The sequence below is a fragment of the Ammospiza nelsoni genome, chromosome 2, assembly GCF_027579445.1.
Source record: "Ammospiza nelsoni isolate bAmmNel1 chromosome 2, bAmmNel1.pri, whole genome shotgun sequence".
In the NCBI taxonomy this organism is placed as follows: domain Eukaryota; kingdom Metazoa; phylum Chordata; class Aves; order Passeriformes; family Passerellidae; genus Ammospiza; species Ammospiza nelsoni.
The window spans coordinates 100,418,332-100,433,398 of record NC_080634.1 but is presented as its reverse complement, the minus strand read 5'-3'; the positions used below and the strand labels follow the sequence as shown (position 1 = coordinate 100,433,398).

At 42.8% G+C, this 15,067-nt stretch overlaps 1 protein-coding gene across 2 annotated transcripts in view; it reads left to right on the top strand.

Moving 5' to 3' along the window:
• ARHGAP6 (Rho GTPase activating protein 6) overlaps positions 1–15,067 on the top strand; it is a 306,617-nt gene that overhangs the window by 141,759 nt on the left and 149,791 nt on the right. Inside the window, exon 1 of one of the 2 annotated variants that reach the window (XM_059466812.1) lies at positions 11,008–11,122. The exons of the other annotated variant lie outside the window; for it this stretch is intronic. Coding sequence (XP_059322795.1) covers positions 11,078–11,122 — 45 coding nt within the window. The 5' untranslated portion in view covers positions 11,008–11,077. Of the gene's footprint in view, positions 1–11,007; positions 11,123–15,067 lie in introns of those variants that run through there. 2 annotated transcript variants of the gene reach the window in all.

Genomic DNA, 15,067 nt, shown 5'->3' with positions numbered 1-15,067 from the left:
CCATTGAAAGAACATTAAAGTGAAATCTTAAGAGGCACAGCTTTGGCTATGGAGTTTACAAATTCCAAATTATGTAAAGTGGAGAACCCTGTTATTACAGAGTGATATTCCAATAAAGCTGCTTTAGATGGCCATAGCAGTTTTGAATTGCAATAGAAATAAACATATCCATTTGATCCCTGTAATTGCATCCATGTCAAGACTTCAGCTACATGAATAATAACTTACATTTCTAAATTGGTTTTGCAATACAGGCCAAACTTTTCTATGAAACTTGAGTTAAAGCAGACAGGTAGGAAAGGGAGTACATGAGAGCTGCTGGGTGGGAAGGAGAAGGAAATACCTGAAAAACCTTTCCTTTTCTCCAGCTGTGCCATCTGGCTGTTTCTAACTCAGAGACCAGAGCAGCAGTCTGTGAAACAGAGTTGTAAAATAAATGAAAGAGTTAAAATGAGTTGGACAGAAGCAGGGACAGTGCAGATCTGTGGAAGGAAAATACTTCCCAAAATGGGTCAAAAATAACAAATACAAAATGTACTGAATGAACTTTTGTTTTTGCTTAAGATTAACCTAAATTTTTTAGAAGAGAAAAAAACACTTTCTCTAACAACACAAACCCTGTGTATATTTACCTGAGGCTTATAGAAATAGCTCATATGACAAGTCTGGCTCCATAAACTCTGCCTAAGAAGCCTGGATCAGCAAAATTCAATCTGGAAGCTGTCTATAAATTTATTAAAACTGTCTGAGGTTTCTGAGTTAACTATTGAAGTAATATTCTGTTTGTAAAAAGATGTAAGTTTTATAAGTTAATACTGAAGTCCATGGAAATTAACTTTCAACATTCAGTGCTTTAGTTAAGTTTGGATTTAATTCTTCTGATAAAGAAATGCTAACTCAAGACCAACTACATAAAGTGAGGTCTATTTGCAAATTATTTTAATTAATTTTAATATATTTTTGTCTTTTTTACTCACTGGAGATTTTCAGCAGTTTCACGCTTCAAGTAAATCTTAAGGAAGAAGTCAAAGCAAGCAGTCAGCTTCTCTCAGACCAATCAAATAGTGCTTTTCTGCATGTTTTACTGACAGATGAACAGGCAATCCCATTTATAGAGCATACTACATGTTGACAGAGAGCATTACTTCATTTTGCAGTATTGGCAATTTGAGATCTTAGCAAAACAATGCTGAGGTCGCTCTCATTCTGAATTGCCATCCTTGGAATGTGGCTTGGGTTTTCATTAACTCTCTCACTACAAGGTACTGCAGATGGAGACAGATTTTATAGTGGGGGTTGTAATAAACATCAGAGAGTGGAAAGTTGTAAACAGCCTAAATTCTTTGTCCTGTGTGCATGAATTCCTTTTCCTAAACACTTTGATGTTCTCAGCATCTTGTGGACACTTTTTCTAATTGGAGGTGAATGGGTGGATAATGCACACGGACTCTGATACCTCCCAGCTGGTGTGTGGGGAGCAGTGGTCTCAAACTCCAGCACCCTGTGAATACATGCCTCAATATAAACAGCAAAAGTTTGGATATTCAGCCTGGCGCTTGGCTCGCTGCATTCTGGCTCTGCTTAGGAGCACAAATCATGTACAGGATCACTTCCAAGATTTCTCCTCGACTGTTTAATCAAGGGAACAGGACAAAAAGGGGGAATAAAGAGCACAGCTCTAGTACGGCTCTCTTTCCCTGCTGCATTATTCCTGCTTTTCCCTATACTGGCTTCATTGAAATCACCACTATTATCAAGTTAGTGTAAAACTGCAGTGAGCCTTTCCAAGGCCTTTTCCATACTTACATTTTTTTGAGACTTACCAGGACAGTTAAAGCAATACAAGTCACTTGAGAAGAATTTAACTACAAAGGAACTGGGCGTCCTTACTGCCAAAGGAGAGCAGACTGGTGGGAGAATCTTTAGCAACAGCTTCAGTGCTTTCAATTCATAGCTTACCTTTTTACAAAACAATTGCCTGAGAATGGCCAACATTTTTATACAACCCAGCCTTTCCCAAGCTGTTTTGCCCAGGGGGATCTTCCCCTCCCAGATTAGCATAAGAGTCCTTGCTCAGCAGCACTGGGACTATAGCACCTCTGGATCCCTAGATCTGGAAGGCTGTGGATTGTGCTTTGCCTTCACCTTCCTCCCACTCCTGCAAAGGGAATAGCCACAGTATGGGGTACACTGGAATAATTGCACCCAAGCTATGAGGAATTCTGTATACTTCCATCAAGTAAAGGGTCCTGCAGATTAAAACAATACAGCTCTGCAATCGGAGAAACTGCTTGGATGATGGTGCATGTCTTATATGAATGGTGCTTTCATGTTCCCGTTGCTTTTTAAATCACTTTCTCTACAGTGCTTGCACTCAGAGCTCCAGTTTCCAGGTAACAGGGAGAACCAGACGCCCAAGTGCTGGGTGATTTAACCTTTTTGTCTGAATACAACTGGGAAGCAGTTTGAGCACTAACATATTATAACTCTTCAGTTAAACTCAGCTCTTTTGGAATGTAGACTCATTTGTGAGAATGACATGCCACATTTACATGCAGTCACATGTAGTACAGCTGTCATGACTGCTGCAGGGGAGAACATAAGTACAATAAATGCACCTTTTGCTTTATGTTTACTGGGCTGTGTTTTCAGTAATGTGCACTGCTGAGTACTGAGTTAGTCCATGGGTCTTGTTGGGTAAGGTATGAACCCATTTTGCCTGGACTTGTAAGAAAGGGCTTCTTGCAGATCCCTTCCCCAAGCTCCAGCTTGCATTGGTTTAGATTGTAGAAACACATGACTATTGAAACAGGCTATCCAGGCAGTTGGACCAAAGGTCTTTAACACAGTCATTCCTACCTTTGAATAGCACAGCTTGTTCTAGGGTTCTGTAATGGATGTGTCTGCAATGGCAGCTTCTCCAGGTGGGCACATACAGTCAGTGCACTCATCTGGGTCTGGAAATGTGTTGAGCACATTCAAACACAGCATCTGCTTCAGACTGCCATGTCCCAAACCCTTTCAACTCTACTGTCTGTATAGCGTAGGACCAAATGGGGACCAAGATGCATAACTCATGCATAGACACTGATGGGAACAATCTGAAGATGCACCTGGAACACTTGGACTTGGTTGTTGTTGTTGTTCTTTTCCTAACTTCTTTACAATGTTTTTAGACTTAGGGTAAGAGTCATCCAGAGTGTTTAAATCCTGCATTTCTCCATCTTCCCTTTGAGTCCTGAAGTCTGTTCCCTCATATTTTCTCTCACTTGTCATGACAGGTCAGAGGAACTTTTATGCCTGAATCATTAGGTGACTGAAGTTTCTTACTAAAAAACAAATATGCTTTGATGCTTTTGCAGTCTCAAGGTGAAAATAACAAGAAACTTATGGCCAGGGAAAATGATGCTTAAATAAAACTCATTACTTCTTGAAACCCTCAGATTCCATGCAGTGAAATTGTAACCATTCCTGTTCTTCAGAGTAAAACCAGACAGTGAATATAAATTGCTAGAGCACTCTGTAAAGATGCTCATTGCTAATTCAGTGGACAGTCAGATATACAAGTTCAAAATACCTCATAAGGAACTCAGTGTGTGAGGTTATTGGATATGATTCCGTTTTATAAATACAAAAGAAGAAACATTTCAAAAGCCATTAATCACGCTAATGAGTAGAAATTTACTATAGTGGGAAAAACTGATTTGTTGGCTTTCAAATATTTCATTTGCAACTCCTTGTATTCACTTCTAATCAATCCAGGAGAACTATCCCTGAGTTACAAGCAGGCTGCATGGACACTCTGGGTTTATGACTGAGAAAAAACCCTCCTGGGCTGTCCCACAGCCCAAGGCCTGGGACTGATTCAAGAGTGTATGTCTTTGGTAACATCCATAGAGCGATCCAAGGCCAGGCCCAGTGATCCTGAAAATTCTCAGTTCCAATACCAGTGTGGGCTGGCTGGCAGAGCTGCTCTGCAGAGGCCTCCCAGCTACAGGACAGGCTGCCTGCCAGGGCTTGGCACCGCCAGGGATGGCACAGCCCTGCAGCTTGTCAGTGCCAAGGCCTCAGGGCTTCACAGCACTGTGGCAAATCCTAATTCCATAGTAATTCTCAGCCTGCCTTTCTGGCTTCCCAGGCTCCCTGCCCTGCAGCAGAGATGCACTGGGATGCCTCCCAGGGACTGTCACTCCAAGGGCAGTTTGCATGAGTGCTCTGCCAGGGCTCAGAGAAAAGAGGAATTTTTGTCAGGCACATAGCTAACCAGCAGACTGCTTCATGATTTGTCTTTATCTGGCTCCAAAAAAAAAAAAAAAAAAGAAAAGGAATTAATAGTTCACAAAACCTTTGAAAATGTTGGCTTTAGACTCAATCAGATGAAAGTCAAATTTTGAAAAGCAAAGTTCCTTCTCAGCTGGAACACTAGCTTTTCAACCAGCCTCAGTGAATACTATGAATAATAATACCCTGACTCTTAATTTACAGTTGAAATCCAGAAGAACACAATGTCCATCTGCTTACATGATCCCCAAATTATTGACAACTACAAAAACATGATGTTTGTAACCACTTCACATATAGCCTGAAATGTATTAAACAATGACTTCATTTGAAGAGGTTTGTTAACATTATGAATATTATTATTGTGGGTCACAAGAGGCTTGGTCTTGTTCCAGTCTTGAAGTAATTACTTTTACACTGCAAAACTGGTTTATGAATTACAACATTAAATCAAAATGTACAGTAGTCACGTTACTTCTTGGGAGGTTTATTGTGTAGTTATTACTCCGCAGACTAAATGGATTTTAACAATCCCATACTATTCATGAAACAATTTTGAATAAACTTTTGGTTTGTGAAAGAGCCCTTCCTCCTCCTAAATTCTTGTCAAATATTTAGATGGTAAATTTAGATAGGAGGCCATGCTTCTGTCTGTTGTTGATAAGCATTCTTCTTTCTAATCTGAGCAACCAGATCATGTATCTGTGAGTGACTTGTTTCAAGTTAGTGGTTTAAAAACTTTTCTTATGTAGCTGCAATTTCTGTAAAAGTCATATGTAATGAAAGAAAATTGTGTTTTTCTCCTTCTTCAGTTCTTGGAAGACATTTAAGGGAGAAGGATAATTGCTAGTGAGAGCATAGCCCAGTTTTACTTTACAGTGAAGGTGAGCTCCAAGGAGATAAACAAGGAAGGAAATACATGGAGATCTACCCACTCTCAGGAACTAGAAAAATCTTCCAGTGAATTGTTATTTCCCCAGATATGTATGATTTACAGAGATGAGACTTCACTGAGATTTTAGCTTGCATGCCTAAGTCTCCTAAGCTGTTTTGATACTCTTAGCCTGGAAGTTACATTTCATTTTTTTCCCCCTTATTTTCCCCCATCCCTCCCCCAACTCCAGCATTCTTCTCCTTATTTTTATCTTGGTCTGTGTCAGCAAGGAAAAACAAACATTAAAAAAAAATTAGGCCTGAAACCCAGTCATTCATCTTCACATGAAACTGTGAATGGTTACATTTATTTAAACTACAGCCTCTAAGGCGAGAAAAATATGACAGGATAACTGGTATTTTCTTTTGCAGTTTTAAAACCCAAATGAATTCTAGTGACCCATGAAGTTAATGATAATTTTTGTTGAAAAAATATTTTATGCTATGTTTTAGGGTACCTTTTTTGACCTACAAGTTAGTGGCTTGCAGTTTTAGTTCAAAGATATTCTAGTGAATTTTCACTGATGCTGGAAACAGAGACCATTGTGCACATGTAAGGGATACAAATTAATTTAACCTTTTTCTAAACCAAAAGTATTTTAGATTAAATTTCTTTGCCATGCTGCTGATAACTCATAGTGCAGTAATATGCACTAACACATGTAGGACATCACTGACCAAGAGTCAATTATACAGTATGCATATATATATATAGGGACTTATAAATTAGGAAGTGTAATGATTTATCCTGTGTGAGGTTCTGGTAGCACACCAGTGCTAACAAACTCCTGGATGTTTGCTAACATCTTTCACATTATGGGAAAGGTTTCCCTGGGGATTGCTCCATGGGTTGTCCATTTCTTGTATCAAGTGCTTACCAGAACAGCTGGTTTTGGCCCCGGGCCATGTTGTCTGGATTCTAGCCTTTCCCTAAGGCTACATTTGTTGCTGCTGCTCTTTCTGGGCTGATGCCCCATCAGGTAGCAGCAGCTCTGGCAGCTCTGGCTGAGTGACCACAGGCAGAGGGCATGGAGAAGAGTCAAGGGTCCTCCTCTAGATATGTACTGATCACATTCTTGAGAAAAGCTGCTCCTCCTGCCCCTCTGCACGGCACATTTGCAGCTTTAGGTTATAATCTGGAGTCTGGTTTGCCCTCGAGGGCTCCTCGTCGTTGGCCGTGTAGGAGCGTTCCAGGGTGTGCACGAGGTGCAGTTCCTCTTCCTTGCACCACCTGCTGCAAGCACAGATGAGTGTTTGCATTCAGGTTGCTTTGCACCAGCCTCCCACTCACTTCTTCACCAGTATGAGCAACACTTGGGCAACGCCTTGAGAGCAGTAACAGGGTCACACTCCTCTCATGTATTAGATCTCATATAAAGAGCTTTCAGACATCGAGGAAATTACAGTGATCAAGTTCTTTCCAAATAGGATTTCTTTCTGTCTAAGAAGATTTGCATGGTTATTGTAAGGAAGCGTCTCCAGGAGTGAGGTGGCACTTCATTCTTCATGGGCATTAAGTACTATTTCCCTAAGTTCTGTTACAAACTGGTGAGAAGTTATCAACATATTTTGATAGGTAGCAAATAAATAAAAGAAAAAAGGTTCTAAATAAAATATTTTTGTAATGTGTTATCCCTAAATTCTGATTCCTTAGTTTCTAGGTTTTGTTTATAGAATTCATATACTTGTCTGTCATCTTTTCTCTCTCTTCTTTTTGGGAAATAGACTTAAACCATTAGTTGTAGCACCTGAATGAACATTTGGCCAGGATAAGAAAAGTGCTAATTCCTCAAGGAAGCAGTGTGCTGCCAGTATCACACTTGGCTCTGGTTCAGCAGCCACAGAGGCAAGTTTTTTCCAGATGTGGAGTTACCTCTGTATGGAAGCTGCATTCATGCACTACTGGAAAGGTCAAGTGAAACAAGACCTTCATGCTTGCTTCAGGCTTTTTCACCTGAAGATATTGATTGTGTTTTCACCTGTATGGTGGCCCCTGCTTTTCTGAATGCAAAGAACCAAGGCACTGAGACAGTTAAAGACTTTACTGAAAGTCAGATGAGATTTAATAGCTGGTCTCCCAGGTGGGCCTCTCCTCACTTAACTGCAGATGCCTGAAGGGCAGCCTCTGACCTCATTGTCATGGACCTCCTCTGAAGTAGCATTTCAATTTCTGTGCCCTACTTTAGATGTCTACTTGGAATGACATACATACACACCAGATCTGTGGGCTTCTTCCTGTAGAAGTGGGAAGCATAGGGTGGTAAGCTGAGATGGGGATTGTAGATGTTTACATTCAGGTAAGACAAATCCTTTACTACAGTAAGGATCATTCTGGCTGTCCTCCCAAAACAGGATGCATTTGGAAACTTTCTCCTGCTTCATCTGATGAGACATCAGACACCTTGAGTCACGAGCTCCAGGTGAAGTTCATGACAGAGAAGTAGAGAAGTCTCTTCACTCCAGTTTCATAATTGTGTGCTGTCTGAAACTGTATAGCTATTTTCCTTTGTTTATTAGCAGTTACTGTTGAGAAAGCACTCAGTTCCTACAGTAATACTGGAAAAACAAAACTTGGTTTCATTAATGATCAGGTAGGTAAGATTCCATTACCTACTAATTTCCCAGCTGCTGTGTTGTAAACAACTAAATTTTAGCTGAAACTGTTCATTCTTCTTTTCTGTTGTCAATGACAAATGATACACAGGAGAGGACTGACAATTTTAATAAGATCTGTTTGCAGATGTAAATCCCACATTACAGCTCCTGAAAGCTGTGTAAGGAACAGCCACAATGGGAATCATGGAAAGCATGAATTGATTGAGTTGCCCTGGAATGAACATACAGGAAGATAACTGTGATGCTTTGTGTCCTCTCTTAAGAGAAGCTGACCTGGGAGGTTTACACTTCCCAAAGTGAGCTGCATGCATTCCTTGGGCACACATTGTCAGGTAAATGAAGGAGGAAGAAAATTTGGAAAGAACAGCAGGGAGGAATCATAAATGCATCATAAGTGAATAAGGGTGGAATGTGAAAGGATAAAATGTAATCAGAATGGCCAGAAAGATCTGTCTGTAAATCTTGGCTGCTAAGTGGCTTAAGAGAGGGACAGATGATTGCAGGCAGCTGAGTAATACAGCTCAGTGGGTTCCTCTTACTGCAGTCCAGGGTGGGCTCCAAACCCTGAGCAGTTTGAAATCAGAAACTCCTTGGCCACCATAAATACAGTGTAAGGGAGCTTTCTAATCACAGCCACAGTAGCTTGTGTTCAAAATCCAGAAAGCTTTTGTTGAGATCTGGCCTTTGAAAACACTAATTGCTAGTCAGCAATTAGTTTTAAATTCTGATATGAGGTAGACAAGGAATCTTTTCTCCCTGTTTTTTATATTATGTGTACAGAATAAAGCCAGATCTAGTATCCTGTGGTTTTTGGGGTTGATAACCCCCAATCTGTAAGTTTTTGCTCACAACTTCTTCCTTGTCATCATAAAAAGTTCAACTGCAGTTTCCTTATCATGTATTCTTTATTTTTAATCTTAGCTGCACTAATGTAACAACCTGTTATTATTGCAAAGCACTTCCATGCATGCTCTTCATCTGTCCCCAGTATCCTACTCCCAACTAGACAGTCTCCAGATTTCTTTTGTGCCAGCTCTGGCAGTCATCTCCTCCCTCAGAGAGCTGAATCAGTCTGCTAAATGGAAAGCAAGGTGTGTGCTTCATTTGCTGTATTGGTTTGTGAGAAGCACGGAGGCAGAAGGAAGGGAGGTGGTGGCAGTGTGTGGCTGGGAGAGGGGGATGAAGAGGGTTAATGGGAGGCAGACTCTCCTTTTCAGTGGCAATGAGTTTCTAAGCCAAACAAGTTTGACCTGTGAAATTTCACCTTTAGTCCTTCCCCTCTCTGGCTTCTCCCTCTAGGGCATTCTTTACCTTCCTGTTTTTTCCCCTTTCCATGAATTACTCTGTTTTCTTTAAGTTTTGCATCTCTCCCTTTACTGGTTTGCTGCTTCTCTACCTTCTCTACCATGGGGGTTCTGCTCTCCTTCTATTCTTCTCACCTTGGGGTATTTATTAGAAATAACACCTCTGTTTTAATCCTTTTGCAATGTTTTCCATTTTCTTTTGCATTGCATCTGTGGTTAGAAGAAGCTGGTGATGGTATAGAACTTGAGCCTAGAAATCCTGTAAACCTCTTCCCATCTTGCTCATCTACTTTCTGTGGTCAAACCTGCAGAGCAGACAAACAAATACTGGGAATCAGAGCATATGATATATGCAGAGTTCCCAACTGAAAACATCTCCTTGAAATAAGAAGTAGAAATATAGAAGAGAAAAACAGGCATTCAGGGTTTTATTTTTTTACCCTTTTTTCTCCCGCCTACCTGCCTGGAGATTCTGATGATTTGAAGTTTGTTATATAAGGTTTCTTTCTGTTGGGTGCTGCTTTCCAATAGATGCTCTGCAACTGCTCAAGTATCTACCCTGCCTTGTTTTCCAGGAAGGGGAGTAGCACAGATTGTTCACCCAAGAGACAAAAATGGACTTTATTGGTAAATGCAGATACTGTGTTCTTTGTTCACGCCAAGTTGACTGTCCATGGGAACACTTAAAGATTATTTCCTCTGCAATAGGGATTAAGATCCATGGAAGATCCATAACTGGAAGCTTGTTGAGTACAGTACATCAGCATCAGAGCACATAAAAACTTTGACTCAACTGGTTTATCTTTACAGAATATATTTTATGATATTGTACACATTTTTTTTCTCAAAATACCTTCTCCTTTTCCCCTAAAGTACTTTGCTACCTGTGTTCTGAGATAATGTGATGGACTAGTAGCATTTGCCTAGATTGTAGGTTGGAAACTGATGAATTCCATTTATGTCATGCAGCACTAGGATAAGGCCACTTTCTCAGAGAACAGCTGAGAGTAACTGGGGGGGTTGCTGCCCTTACCAAAATTTGTACAGGGCATTTAAAAATGATTATAAGGGTGAAAGAGGCTCAGGAAACATGTAGCCTGGCCTAGGCTCTGCTTAGGCTATGCTTAGCTGAGGGAGGTTTATACATTTTTAAACACTTCCATTGATGGAATAATCTCCCCAGGCAAGTCACACAGAAGTCACTACTAATTATATAACACAGCAGAATGCAATTTTCCTTCAGAATGTGTTTGATCTTCTACAGTTTGTGTAAAGACACATTTATGAAATAACAAATATGCCATGACATAGCATTTTGTTTTGAAAGTCTACGTGTTAAAGAATCACGAGCCAGTTCACTGAAAGTACGCACTGTAAAACCATGAACAGGAAAGTTATGTTTTATTTGTCCCTCTCTCCTTCACCTTTAGCTCCTCGCCTGCAGGACCAGGTTCCTCGCCCCCGTGCTGCCGGGGGCTGGTGCGGTTTGTCGGGGGCTGTGGGACGGGCTGGCTGGAGCCGCCGCTGCCGGGCGGCCGGGGCTCGGCACATCGGGGCGGCTCCGCGGGGCCCCGAGCCAGCGCCGGGGTCCGCCCGGGAGGGCCGGAGCCGGGAACGGAGCCGGGAACGGAGCCGCCCGTGCGGGGAGGGCTCGCAGGTGCGCCGGGCTGAGCGCTGGGCGGGAGAAGCGAAACCGCCGCCCCTCAGGCAGCGCCGGGAGCCGCCTCCTGCCGCTGCCGCCCGGCTCTGCCGAGGGGCTGCCGGCTCCCGCCGCGGGGTGGGGACAGCCGGGGGCGGGCCGCGGGCGGGAGTTACGAGGAGGAGCGCCGGGGGCCGCGGGCTGCCGGGCGGGAGCCCAGCGCTGCGGCGGACGGCGGGTCGGGGGCAGTGCCCAGCGGCGCCCGGGTGCAGGGACCGGCGCCGCCGCCCGCCCGTTCGCGCCCATGGGGGACTCGGTGTTCAGCGAGAGGCCGACGCTGCGCTACGCGGTGAGTGCCGGGGCGGAGGGGGGCTGCGCGGACCGGGGCGCCCACGTGTGCCGTGGGGTGTGGGAGCGTCCGTCTGTCCGTCCGCACAGGCGCGGAGCCGCGGGTCAGGGGAGGCGGCTGCAGTCCTGCCCCGGCGGGGACTCGATGCGCGCAGCCTGCAGGCGCGGCGCTGAGCTGGAGGCTTTCCCCGCTTTCCTACCTGGGAGTGTCGCGCTTTGCTGGAGATGACATAAAATATATATTTTTTAATTAATAAAGGAGCGGGCGATGCGGTGCCGGCCGCGGGGCAGCCGGGCTGCAGCCGGCCGGAGCGGTGGCGGTGCCGCCTCTCCCCGGGGTAGCGGGGCGCTCCGGCTCGGGGATTCCGGGAGCCCCGGGTCCGGCCCCGCTGCCCTTGTCCTGTCCTGGTGCTGGGGTGAGCCCTGCACCGGCAGGGCTGTCGGTGCCTGGTTCCGGCTCCGCTCCCGCGGCGGTTCCGATAATAACACCGTACTTTATTTAATTTCCTTCACGAGAGCTGGTGCCGTTGAGAAGCCGCTGCACTTCCACCAGCCTTATTAGGAGCATTTTCTCGTTTGCTCCGGCGCGGAAAAAAAAAAAAAAAGAAAGCCGCGTAAAAACAACCAGCTGCCTCCTCTCCTGAAGTCATAAATAAACTCCAGCACGAGTTATTGCTATTGCATGCGAGGGCTGGTGCCGCTCTCGTTTGCACCCATGTCAGTGATGAATACTTTTATTGCTGTTGTTAAAGTTGTGTCGGAATTGTCAGTCGGAGCAGGCTTGCTTCGCTGGTCCTGGGAGCACGGCGGCTGGATTGGCGGGATGGGTTGATGGATATTTAATTGTATCAATTACGGGACACACTGCGATGTGCTTTTTTTTACTTGCTTCACTTTGATTCCTTCAGTATTGGACATGAAATTAAACTTCTTTTTATACACTTTTTTATTTTAAAACCTGGTGTAAACAATTTGGAAGAGACTACTTGGGTTTTTTTGGGCAGCAGGGATTAATGTCTGTCTCTATACATATTTTTGTACCCACTCAACTGTAGGTGTTAGTGCATTCAGCTGCTGTAGTAATATGAGAGTTTTTAGAGGTAATGGTAAGTTAGCTAAATTAGTTAATAGAAACAAATACCTTTGTAGTGATAGTGGTTTCATCAGGAATCTAGTTGTCATACACCAAACAAATTGGAACTACTCTTTCAGCAGGGTAATGGTGCCGTGAGTATTTCGATGTGGTGACCACTGCTAGTCACGTCACGTGCTAGCACCATGAAACTTTTATTACTTCCTGTGATTGTGCTTGTCAGTCTGCCATTAACTACTAGTTGCAAACACATTATTGTTTCTGTCAGTTGGGTATCAGTCCTGTTTCATGCTTGGAGCCAACAGCAGGTAGTGCATTGAATTCAGGACAGCAGGCATGCAAGGGAAGAAGGATGGCCAGCCATATCGGATAGCCATTGCCCCTTTGACAAAACCCCTGGTCTTTGATTGCTGTATATCGCAGCAAAAGGGAAATTGCACACCTGAGAATGAAACTTCAAAGTTTGTTTTACTATTTTAGGATATATTTCAATGATGAAGTAGCAACACATAGTTATATCTTGGAGGTAAGTGACATTTATAGTTTATATCACTGGCTTGCCTGGAGAATTGGGGTCTGGATGCTGTGCATAATCCAGGCTTAACATGGAGTCTGTGAAAACCTAGATGAGATGAAAAGTGTGTTGACTTGATGATGAACTAAGACTGTAGAGCTTTCTTGTATTGAACCTTAGTAATTACTGCTTAAATGTAGTGAAGTACCGTTCTCATTAAGTAGTTGCATGGTGTAAATACAAATCAAGTTCTTGGATTGTTTTGATAACTGTGAAATAAAAATTATGCAGTGTTACAGCATTTAATAGCCATTAATTTATTGGCAGAAGAAATTACAGTGATTTCTGTGGTGAGCTTCTCTTCTGATTTTCAGGACTGATAATTAAAATTTCATGGTTTTCATAAAAGGAAGCATCTGCACTGGCATCTTTGTTCCAGACAGCACTGTGCTTCTGAAGGCAGTTTCCCAATCTTCCCAGTTGTTTCCTTTGCTTCATGTCTCAGGGTGGACTGATCATGGGAAACAGCATTTGTTCAGGTGATGCTGAACTGGGGAATGTGCTCCTGGTGCTTCTCAGCTTGGAGGATATTTGAGCCTCAGGACCAAGCTAGAGTCAGCTAAACTTGGAAAATTCGTGTTGTTTGAGCATTCCATCCTCTGTACCAGCCCCTGAGCTCTGCAGTGTGCTACAGCCAGTGCAACACAATAATGTAGCCATAAATCAACAGGGATGGCACTGTGATTCTGAGGCTTCCTAGTGTGTTTGCAAGCATAGCTTATGCAAACACAGACTTAATAGCTTAAGACTGTTATGTCAGTGGCTATGATCCCGTCACCTATAGCACATTGGATCCTGTGTGTGTTAAGTGAGAGTGGAATGACTGATAATTATGTCACAGTTCCATTCTGAACTTGGCATTGGTGTTGACTTACCTAAAAACTCCACTAGGCAAAGAGGTCATTTTAATATGCTGAAATATTGTTTTCAGTGAAAAGTAAATTAAAAGAAACCAGCCAGTTGAAAATGAAAAAAAATATGTTATTAAAGGAGTAGGTGTAAGAAAAACAAACCAAAATGCAGACTGGGAGACGGTTATACTTGCATTAGATCAGAGAAACAAATTTTTTTCCCTCCTCATATCTTTTCATTAGTCCAAAGACTCTTTTACCTTTCTTATATGTTTAGATGACATTTGTATTAAAACTTAGAGAAAGGTAAATAATATCTCATTCTTGATGTATGTTGCCTGGCCAAACTGTACTCTTTATTTTTTAGACATGGGTTAATTTATCTGTCCATTAATGATCTGGCTGAATTACTCTGAATTAAAAGCTCTTTTTGGTATCATGGTGTTTGTAACTGATACTAAAATCTCCAAATGTTCCAGGAACAGTTTTCTATAGTTTCATTAAAAGGGATGGTCACCTTCCTGACTTGGGATTTCTTTTTGTTTATTGCTAAATTCTTTTTTTTTCCCCCCCCTCCATCTTAGTAGCTTTATGGGGGAACTAAAAAGCTGCTTCGTGTATTTTGGCTAAAACATCAGAGAGATCCATTGGTTAATTGAGATGTAGAATTTTTTCCTGTGACAAAAAGACTCAAAACAGCCTCAGCTGTTGCCCAATCAGCCGGTCCCTCAGTGGTTCAAACCAGAAAGATTGGAGAATGATCTGGTTTGGATATAGTCATTTTAATCTTAGTGTAATCTTTAATCTTGTTTTGTCTTGAAACATTTACCAGAAAGGATTTCCCTCAAGGGAAAGGACATTTTACCCTGATGAGGAAGCTCTGACTGTCTTTCACCAGGGAATATGAGAAAATGGGGAGGAGCTGGGATTTGGAAGTGGCTGCCATGGCTTGAGAGATACCTTGGGGAATTCATCTAAGGAGAAAATATGAGACTCTCTTGGGGCCAAAAATTGAGTGTTCTGGCATCCAGAGTGGAAGGGATATGTGAGTCCTTGGACAACAACTTTGAGTTGGTTTAAGCTTCTCACCTCAAATTCAGACATTGGAGAGTATTTTGAGAAAAGAAGGTTTTTTCCCAGCCTCCAGTAGTGTTTGGGGCACTGCATTGTGTGTTTGCTCAGCCTGTGCCCAGCTGACCCTTGCTGGGCTGATAGGCAGACTTGCTGCTCCCTCTTTAGTGTCTTAAATCCACGAGGCTGCATGGAAGGGTGGAGAAAACAGAAGAAACAGTTTTCACTGGAAACTATGACACTAGGAAACCTCCTGCTTTCTGGAGCACAGAGGGAGTAAAAAGAGGATAACAGACATTTTCCTCCAGTATTCCAGTTGTACTAATGATAACTAAGAATTAGATATTAGAATAATTC